Source organism: Nycticebus coucang, chromosome 16 (assembly GCF_027406575.1).
Source record: "Nycticebus coucang isolate mNycCou1 chromosome 16, mNycCou1.pri, whole genome shotgun sequence".
Lineage (NCBI taxonomy): Eukaryota > Metazoa > Chordata > Mammalia > Primates > Lorisidae > Nycticebus > Nycticebus coucang.
The window spans coordinates 57,766,004-57,777,260 of record NC_069795.1 but is presented as its reverse complement, the minus strand read 5'-3'; the positions used below and the strand labels follow the sequence as shown (position 1 = coordinate 57,777,260).

Here is an 11,257-nt window from a genome sequence, read left to right as displayed (position 1 = left end):
AAAGAATTTCTCAAAATCAAAGGCAGAAAAAAATTCCATTTAAAAAATTCTAGTAAGAAAATTAGAAAATTCTTTTCAAAATATTTCCTTTTTTGTTATTGTAAAGTTCACTCTGCTTAAGAAAATTGTATACTTCAGAAATGGAGACTGATTTACAATTTACATATCCCCTAATCCTATTTCCTAACTCCTCTTCTTCTTTCAGAAACAATTTTTAGAGTACTCTAATTCCTTTGTGAGCTACCAAGAAAAATGAAAATGTCACTCAAGCTTAAATTTTGTTTTTACTTAAAAGATTGTAAAATTTGAAACAGTGGTTTTCAAAATTAATGTAAAAAGGACTCCTCTTGAAATTATGTTCAAAAAGGAAGACATTGTGCTCTTTCTCCACTGTAGCCAATACTCAGTAAAGCAGAACTCTTCCAGAAAACTTTGAGGTAGTTTGTATTATGATATTATTATTTGTCATAGTAAAAGAATAAAGCTTCTAAGCGTAATATGTATAACATATTACACATAGGTAAAAGTTGTGTTTTTACACTTTCCTTGATAACTGTTTTGTTTAGAAATTTGCAACTTTGGACAAAAATAATAAAACTTTTAATATTCATTTGTGGAATTGTATAATTTTGATTTTTATATATGTACATAGTGCAAAATTCAGAACATGAGAAACAGAATATAGAAAAGTCTTTGTCCCATTCTTTAGTTTTCTTTCTTTCTTTCTTTCTTTCTTTCTTTCTTTCTTTCTTTCTTTCTTTCTTTCTTTCTTTCTTTCTTTCTTTCTTTCTTTCTTTCTTTTCTTTTCTTTTCTTTTCTTTCTCACATGGGCAGGTATGTTATGTGGCTATATTACATAGTGGTAAAATCTAGGCTTTTTTCCTCACCTGATTAGTGTACGTAGTACAGTACCCATTAGGTAATTTCTCCTCCTACGCTCCTCTCCCACCCTTTTACCCTTCTGAATCTCCAATATCCAATAGATTCCATTCTCTGTGTCCATGTATACTCATAAATTAGCCCCCACTCGTGAGAACATGTGATATTAGACTTTTACTTCTGGTTTATTTAACTTAGTAGTGACATATTCAAGATTGAGAAGTATTCCATTGTGTGTGTGTATACATTAAATTTTCTTTATTCAGTGATCAGTGAGCACTTAGGTTGGTATCATACCTTTGTTATTGTGAGTAGTGCTGTAATAAACGTACATGTACAGATATCTTTTTGATTTAATGGTTTCTTTTTTACATCTAATTTATTCTTTAAATTTCGGATTAATATAAGGGAACGTACAATTAGGTTAGATTGTTTGTGTTTGTAAGATAAAATCCAAGTTGTAGTTGAGCCTTTACCCAGGAGGTGTGCCATACATTGTACCAATTAGCTGGGAGCTTACTGAACATCCCCCTTTTCTCTCCCCTCATGAATTTAATTGTGTTTTTCTCTCATTGGCGCTGTAGTTGTTCATGTACTAGTTTAAAATTAGTATTGAGTACATGGGATGTTATTTTTTCATTATTGAGATACTTTGCTAAGGAGAAACACCATCCAGGTAAATACAAAAGATTAAAGTTTCCATCTTTTTTATGGCTGAATAGCATAGCATGGTATACACATACCACAGTTTACTAATCCATTCATGTGTAGATGGGCACTTGGGTTGCTTCCACATCTTGGCAATTATGAATTGAGCTGCAATAAACACTCTAGTGCATAGGTCTTTATGGTAAAATCATTTTTTTCTTCTGAGTAGATACCTAGTAATGGGATTGTAGGATCAAATGGAAAGTCTACTTTTAGCTCTTTGAGGATTCTTTATACTTTTTTCCAGAAAGGATGTATTAGTTTGCAGTCACATCAACAGTGTGTAAGTGTTCCCCTCTCTCCGCGCTGATAGCACCATATGCAGTTTTGGGATTTTGTGATGTGGCTATTTTAGGTCATATTCCAAGGTGGTTCTGATTTGTATTTCTCTGATGATTTGGGATGATGAGGTTTTTTTTGTTTTGTTTTGTTTTTTCCAGTTTTTGGCCGGGGCTGGGTTTGAACCTGCCACCTCTGACATATGGGGCCAGTGCCCTACTCCTTTGAGCCATAGGTGCTGCCTTTTTTTTTTTTGATGATGAGAGAATTTTTTAATTTTTACTTTTTCAGAATATTACAGGGGTGCCTTAGAGTAGATACCCAGTAGTGGGGTTGCTGGATCAAGTGATAGATATATTTTTAGTTCTCTGAGGAATCTCCATACTGTTTTCCATAGCGGTTGTACAAATTTACATTGCCACCAATAGTGTATAAGTGTTCCCTTTTCTCCACATCCTCTCCAATTTTTTTATAGCCATTCTAGCTAGAGTAAGATGGTATCTTATGGTAGTTTTCATTTGCTTTTCTCTGATGATTAGTATGAAAACCTAGGAAAAACTGTCTTGGACATGGGCCTAGAGTGCAGGCAAAGAATTTATGACTAAGAATCTGAAAGCAGGTGAAATAAAGGTAAAGAAACAGTACTTATTTAAAGTAAAAAGCTTTTGCATAGCAAAAGAAATAATCAACAGAGTAAATAGATAGCTGAGAGAATGGGAGAATATGTTTGCAAAGTATGCATCCAACAAAGGAGTTAATATCCAGAATCTATAAGGAACTCAACTCAATAAAAATTAAAAAAAAAAAAAACCAAAATGTTAAAAAATGGGCAAAGCACATGACAGACATTTTTAGGCATTTAATTATCCTTTTCAATATGCATGCTTTTACTAGTTATTCATAAATCCATCCCCAAACAAGGTACATAAAACCATATAAACAATTATATGCCTGTAAATAAGGATATAATAACATCCAAAAGATGATGTTGCATTTTTCCACTCAGTATACCTTGAAGATCATTCCATATCAGCATCAGTACACATAATAATATATGTGTACTGAGAGATAATGAGATAATCTCTCAGTGTCTATAACTGTTCCTTATTATTCTATTCTGTGGAAATACTGGATTATTTGACTATTCCCTTTTCAATGACTGTTTTGTTTTTTTCCAATCTTTTGGATTTCCATGTATACAACGGTGAATATATTGTAAATTTGTTCATTTCACACATGTGCAATTATACCCGTCAAATATCTCAGAAGATGACTTGTTAGGTCAAAGGTTTCATACTTTTAATAACAAATAGATATTGCCTAATAGCACTCCATAAAAATTTATTAATATACACTCTTACAGCAATGTGTGAGTGCCCATTTCCTTATACCTTTATCTGCAGAGTGAATATCTTATCTTCCTGATCAAATATTTTGTGAATCAAAAGTGGTATATCCTTGTAGTTTTACTGTTATGTTTCTCATTATTTATTTTGAATGCAGTTGAGCATCTTATCATATATTTAAAAGTCATTTGAATTTTTAAATTTGGCCTTTGTCCATTTTCCTATGGTGGTCACTATTTTTCATACTGGTTTGTAAGAAATATTTTTCATATTATGGAAATTATTTTTTCATATAATATGTGTTACATTTTCTTTAAAATATTTATTTTTTGTATTTGTATTGTGTTTTGAGTAACATGAATTTTTAAAAAAGATTTTAATGTTCTTTTGTTTACAGCTTCTATAATTATATATTTTTTCTAACTAACTAACTAACTATATTTTTGTACCCATTAATCATCCCCAGATTATAACTCCTTCCCCAGTACACTTCTCATCCTCTGGTAACCATGATTCTACTCTCTATCTCCATGAGATCAATTATTTTTTAATATTTAGCCTCTGAATATGAGTAAGAAAGAACATGCAAGATTTATCTTTCTATGCTTACCTATATTTCCCATATAAAAACATAATTTTTTATGGTTTCATCCATCTTGTTTCAAATGGTGGGATTTCATTGTTTCTTTGTGGCTACATGCTATTCCATTGAGTATACACACCACAATTTTCTTTATTGGTTGATCTATTGATGGACACTTAAGTTGATTCCATGTAATCATATTTAAAGAGGACTTTCCTATGCTGAAATTATAAAACAACTTTACTTGTTTTTGCTTGTATGTTTTTTTTGAGACAGAGTCTCCCTATGACACCCTTGGTAGAGTGCTGTGGCATCACAGCTTACAACAACCTCAAACTCTTAGGCTTAAGCCATTCTCTTGCCTCAACCTCCCAGATAGCTGGGACTACAGGCGCCCACCACAATTCCTGGCTATTATTTTGTTGCAGTTGTCATTGTTTAGCAGGCCCAGGCCAGGTTTGAACCCACCAGCCTCTGTATGTGGCCAGTGCCCTAACCACAGAGCTACAGGCACTGAGTTTTACTTTGTTTTCTAAGAGTGATTTAATAATTATATTGTTAAATCTTTGATTCATCCAGAGTTTATTTTGGACTAGGAAACAGGTTACAAATCCAACCTTGTTAATATATATATATATATATATATGTGTGTGTGTGTGTGTATCTATGTATATTTTCAGATAGCCACAGCTTCATCCCAGAATTATTCATTTAAAAAATGAATATAAATGTCTTAACACAATAACTAAGAAAATGTCAGGAAGGCTATGTTAACCAGTGTGATGAAAATATGTCAAATTGTATATAAAACCAGTGTATGGTGCCCCATGATTGCATTAATGTACACAGCTATGATTTAATAAAAAATATATATACATAACTCAAAAAAAAAAGAAAAAATGAATCTTTTCCCCACTGATCTGCATTGCCATCTTCACTGTATGTTAAATTCCTATTGGTATTTGAGCTTAGTTCTATAGAAAGGAAAAATCTTTCTCTTTTTTTAATTGAGTATTTTATCTTTTCTCATGCCACGTCTATGTTGTTTTGATAGGGCTATTTATTTTCATAATTTTCCTGTTATCTTTGCATATCTAATTCTCATTTAGACTTATAATTAGATTTTTTTAGTCATCACTACCCCTGAAATTTTATTTTTATTTTCTTAGGTTTGTGGTGACAATATAAATTTATAGAGAATTGACATGTTTTTTGATAGCAAGCCTTTCTGAGATAAAAATGTGCCTTTTTATATGCTAAAGTCTTCATTAGTACTTTGTAGTACTGTTAAAATTTTTTCTTAAGTACAGCTTACATATTCCTACTTATATTCATTGTAATTAGATTTATTCCTTAGTTTATCATATGTGGAAGCTTTTTTCCATTATCTATCTATGACTGGCTAATGTTTGATACATCAAGACTCCTGATTTGAGGATATCAGTATTGTTCCAATATAAGAATTCTCATTTTACAAATAATTTTAAAGGTTCTTTTCTGCATCAGCAAGTAATCACTTTGCAGATATTTTATATTTTACTTTATTATTTTATTTTATTTATTCTTTTTGAGACAGAGTCTTACTATGTCACCCTTGGTAGAGTGCTGTGGTGTCACAGCTCACAGCAACCTTCAATTCTTGAGCTTAAGCGATTCTCTCGCCTCAGCCTCCCAAGTAGCTGGGATTACAGGCACCTGCCACAATGCCTGGCTTTGTTGTTGTTGTTATTGCAGTTGTCATTGTTGTTTAGCTGGCGTGGGCTAGGTTTGAACCCACAAGCCTCTGTGCATGTGGCCTGTGCCGTAACTACTGTGCTACGGGTGCCAAGCCTATTATTTTATTTTTTGAGACAAGTCTTGTTCTGTCATCCAGGAAGGAGTGAATCATAGTTCATTACAATCTCTAACTCCGGGCTCAAGTGAACCTCCCAGCTCAGCCACTTGAGTAGCTGGGACTACAGGTGTGCTCCACCCTGCCTGGCTAATTACTTTATTGTTTTGTAGAGACTGGGTCTCCCTATAGTCTAGGCTGGTCTCTAACTCCTAGCCTCAAGAACTCTTCCCTCCTTTGCCTCCAAAGTCCTAGTATTGACAAAAATACATAAAGCAATAGTGTATGCTCCACGCCCATCTTTCTTCCTCTCACTTCTTGCTGTCCACACTCTTCCCTCTCTCTTTCTTATCTCTTCCCTCCACTCTCTTCCCTTTCTCTAATAGAAAATACACTTATAATTTTATATTCTAAAAAAATAAAAGTTTTTGCATCTTGGGTTATTGTATTCTTAATTTATGCAAAGTTTTCCCTCCACCAGGGATTTTCTTGCCCTTTGAAAACTTTCATTCCCTTCTACCACCATCAATATCCATTTTTCCTTTAATCAAAAAGCTGGTGATTAGTAAATGTTAATGGGAAGTCAAAGACTCTGAGCATCCTTCTGGCAGATATTTAGAAAGAGTCTGAAGAGGAAATTCCTCAAAGAATGCTTTTGGAAAATTCTGACATATTCTTCATGTCTCTCACTGATAATCAGTCCCCAAGGTTAAGTCCTCACCATCTCATCTCTGTTCTTTTCACTCTGCTAAGAAATCTCATTCACTCTAACGATTTTAAGTAATACTTCCAAATGGATAAGTTCCAAAGGTCTACGACCTCATTGAACACCTCTTAATTAATTCTATGAAATAGAATTGTCCACTGGTATGTTTGAAAAAAAGTGAATTATAGCTCACCTAACCACCCCCATTTCCTGTCAAGGCAGTTCACTTTAAGCCCCAATGGTTCCAGTTCCTGGGGAGTCTGAGATTTTAAATGGTAATCAGTCAGGACTAATACATGGGAATTAAAGCAGAAACTAAACACAGTATATGCACTGAGCCAAAATGGAAATAGGATAAAGAATTGAGTGAGGTTAGAAGAGTAGAACTGGAATTTAACAGTAACACAATGACGTTATTTCCATCTGTGGTCATCTGGTTCTCGATATGATTTGTACACATAGCAAAATGGGTTGAGAACCACACAGGGCAAATAATTTTCATAACTGGACCATGGTTAAGTTCTTAGGTCCATTGACCCTATGCCCAAGCCAGTTGGCAATTGCAGCTTGTTTTAGGACAAGGTTAGCCACATTAGGGAACTGGAGAGGATAAAGTTCACAGGCCAAAGGCAGGTATAGATACCAGAGAGACAGAAAAGTCAGGAACTGGAAAAGATGAGGGAGGATGTAAGAACAATGCCAGAAAACACAGGCCTGTATGTTCCTTTAAGACCACAGTTTACTACATCAACTCTTCTTACTATAATTATCTGATAATCTCTATGTATTTTCGTCTCTTACACACAGACTTCCTTTTAATTTAACAATACTCAGAATGTATCATTTTTTCATGTAAAAATGTTCATGTAAATTTATCTTTACAATACTCAGGTATGAAAAGGCAGATGCCATTACTACTCTCTTACTGAGGAAAAACTGAGACTTGAGAATCTAAGTGATGTTTCAATGTGGTTAGTAAGTGCTGGAATTAAAGCCTAGAATCTAGGCTTCCTGATTGCTACTCAAAGTTCCTCCCATTAGACCTACTGTACCACTCAATAAAGTAGGCATTTTATAGCTAACAGTATTGCAAGGGTTACCCTCTCTAAAATAGTGCCTCTGGATGGCTATAAGCACAATACCATCAGTTAGTGGGAAGTGGCCTTGTTTTTAAAACTCTGCAGATAAGTTAATCTCACTGGCTTTCTAGTCTTATTTAGCCTGTAGGAGTAAGCGGTTTAGAGTAGCTTTCTGAGGGCATATGTTAACCTCAAGTTTTAGTGAAGCATGAGAGACTAAATCCAGAGAAAACTTACCTTGAAAACAACTTGAGAAAACACAGAGTGTGAGTCACGATGGGGCACAGCGAATCTGTAGCTGGTGGTCAAACAGCAATTCCTACACAAGAGACCTATATGTGGTACAGAACTTTTATGATGGAACATCCCTCCGGCTTACAAACACTACATGAATTTAAGACCCTTTTGGGTCTGCAGGGTCTGAATCAACAGGCCAATCACCATATTAACCAAGTGTATAATACTTTTGACATGAACAAGGTAAGAATTTGTACTTTTCGTTTGGTATGAAACTGTTGTGGTTCTGCATTATTTCTCCTTTTTTTCCTATAAAATAGCCTTAAGTAAAACATGGTCATCCCCCTGAACAGAGAGGTCTTCAGACAACCCGCAGCTTGTAGGTAAGTGAGTCATTAAATACATTTAGCACTGACGGCGTGAAAATAATTGAGAACTAGCCTCTTCGCCCTTGGAAATGTTCTGCCATGTAGGGAGTTATTTTAAAACCAAATTAAATCTCAGCATGGAATTCTAATGCTATCATTTAAATAAATCTAATAAGTGCAGATTGATTTACAAAGACTGTTTTCAAAGTATTTAATGCATTGGTGACATTTTATAGAAAAGCAAATTATAGGAATCTGCTTTGAAAAGTGTGATTTCATCCAGATTGGCAGATAAAAATCATTACAAATTAGCCAATGTGTTGTCTGTACTCAAATCAAAGGTTATTATAGAATGCTTTATAATACTTTTTTCATATCTGACCAATTTAGTTTGTGAAAAATCAAAACAACTTACGGTTTTAAATAGACAAATTTTAGTTTCAAATGATTGTTACTCAACTGTTGTCTTGAATTTATTCATTTCTGAGGAGACCTACAGTGCATTTAATTTCATTTCTTAAAAAGAAATACAGAAGTGAACAGAGAAAAGAAGAAATAGAATAGAAAAAAAAAAGGTACAAAAATTAACAACCTTAAATACCAGACTGAAGATGTGCCTGGTTTCCGTATGTGTTTAAATCATTTTACCTGTAGACTTATATATTTCAAAATGTGCAGATGCGGACTAGAAAAATTACTACTAATACAAAAACAGATGACTTTTGAAGGCTGTGCAAATGATAATAGAAGAGAAAGCAGGGCTAACTAATTGAATAAACTGTTTACAAACATTGGCTGTCCGTTGCATGGAATTTGTCCCATTTCTAAAGGCAACAAACAGGCGAATTACAAGGAGGTATCGGGCTAGAAACTGGGAAATAGTAAACCTGTTCAAAATTAACTATTTCAATCCTAACAGTAATGTTGGGAACAATTTCTTTTACTACATTGTCTTTTGTGCTTTGTTATCAAACTTAAGTGTTGCCTGTTCAGCATGACAGTGTTTTCTTCCTCATGAATTTTATTTAGTTCGATGCAAATAACAGGAGATCTGCCCCCAGGAGCTTACAAATCAGGGGGAAAATAAGGCCAATTCTGCTTTGTTCTTAAGCCTGGAATATATCTCAGATACTGCGAGCTTGTTGTCATGTCACCTCTGTGTGCTTCTGCCTATATTTGTATCGCTTAGCTCTCCATCTCGCTGCTCTCTCTCTCTCTGTTTCACTCTTTGCGTGGCTGCAACTGGCCCACTGTGCCTGCTGTAGCAGCCCAATTTCAGGTTGGAAGGCTATTGCTCTAGATAGCAGCTCCTCAGGCTGTGATAGTACCCCTGAGAGGTTAGAAAATGAGCTATCATAGAGATCTATAGTTACTCTCCTAAGGTGTTAATGTTATATTCCATGCCAGTGATTCTGTCGTTAACCCAGTGTTTGTGGACGCACTGTGTGTGTCACTGGTTCATATGCAAGAATGGAGCGTTAGCAAAAAAAAGGCTAAGTGGAAACCAGGCTTTGCTGTCAAAATGCAGCCTGCTGTTCTGGAGGCAGAGGCAGACAATGTTGAGATTGGCATGTCTGGGTGTGAGAGACCTGTCTATGTCCATAGCAAAAATGGCAAAACCCATCTCAGAAGCTTAATTGACATAGCTTAGAAGTTCTGCTGATAGTCATGATTTATCATAGAGACTTTGCTTGCCTGGTAAGGAAGCGAGCCTAAGCAAGGATGGCGAATGCCTTAAATGGTATGAAGACGTCAACATAAAATCAGGTCCTACAATGAGAACAATAAGGATTGTTCATTATCAGTGACACTAAGAAATGATGTGAAACTATGCACAGAAAAAACAAAAAAAAGCCATATATTTAATTGGATGAATCAATAAAACTATCAGCTGTCCAGAATCCCTGAGAATTTATTATTTCTATGGAGCTCCTCTGTAGTTTTCTATTTTTTTAAAGAGTTAAACTTCCTTTTTATTTTTGTTTGTGAAATAAATCTTATTGTGTATGTTAATGTGTACAACATGATGTTTTGGGATACATGTAGACAGTAAAAAAGATTACTACAGTGAACCAAATGACTATATCCATCATCTCACATAGTTACCAATTTTTAATTTTCTCTTTGTGGCAAGAACAGCTAAATTCTCATTTAGCGTGAATTCTATATATGTACAATCTTATTGCTTGTAGTGTTCATGTTGTACATGAGATCTCTAGATGTGTCCCTTTTACATATTTGCTACTTGTGTGCTCTGACTTACATCTCTACATTTCTTCCCTCCCTGGCAACCACTATATATTTCTACCTCTGTATATTTTAATATTTTTTAGATTCTACACCTAAGTCAGAGTATGCAATATTTTTCTTTTTTAAGCATTCTATATGGAAATCACTTTAAAATGCATTTCATACTTTCCTACCTCCTAAAGTGCTGATAAAGCATTTTGTTGATATATTAGTCATTATTATGAGCACCACTTACTACATTTTATGTAATACCACGAGGAACCAGTGTCCTATTGCAGTTCCAGAGCTAAGTACCCCTAAAAATATGTGCTTTTGTCATGGTGTTTGCTTTTTATTGTTTTTTCTGTCTCTTCTTTTTCTATCAAATCCCATTTCACAGCTTTCTTGTTGGTATAATGCACATACTAATAAGCTTTTGATCTCCTGGTAATATATCATTTCTAACCAGGCTGTGACTTGTACTCAAGCTAACCAAGCCCATTAAAATAATGCTTAAAGTAGGGGCGGCGCCTGTGGCTCAGTGAGTAGGGCACCAGCCCCATATGCCGAGGGTGGTGGGTTCAAAACCCAGCCCCGGCCAAACTGCAACAAAAAAAAATAGCCGGGCGTTGTGGCGGGCGCCTGTAGTCCCAGCTACTCGGGAGGCTGAGACAAGAGAATCGCCTAAGCCCAAGAGTTAGAGGTTGCTGTGAGCCGTGTGACGCCACGGCACTCTACCGAGGGCGGTACAGTGACACTCTGTCTCTACAAAAAAAATAAATAAAGAAAGAAAAATAATGCTTAAAGTAAAATTAACTAGATCCTGAACTTTAGAGCAAAAACTTACAGCGATTCTTTTGGCTACGCAGATAGTAGGGATGCTTCTTAGCACTCAATAGCAATGGTTAACACTTTCTGAGTGTCAAGGATGTGGTGAAAAGAGAACCTTTGAACACTGTTGGTGGGAATGTAAATTAGTACAGCCATTTTGGAAAATAGTATGGAGGTTCCT

The 11,257-nt window shown here is 35.0% G+C and overlaps 1 protein-coding gene across 1 annotated transcript in view; it reads left to right on the top strand.

Annotated features, from left to right (window-relative positions):
* Window positions 1-7,682: 7,682 nt before the first annotated feature.
* GUCA1C (guanylate cyclase activator 1C) overlaps window positions 7,683-11,257 on the top strand; it is a 41,466-nt gene continuing 37,891 nt past the window's right edge. Inside the window, exon 1 of the mRNA XM_053564624.1 lies at window positions 7,683-7,891. Within this exon, the coding sequence (XP_053420599.1) occupies window positions 7,688-7,891 (204 nt within the window). The 5' untranslated portion in view covers window positions 7,683-7,687. The remainder of the gene's footprint in view (window positions 7,892-11,257) is intronic.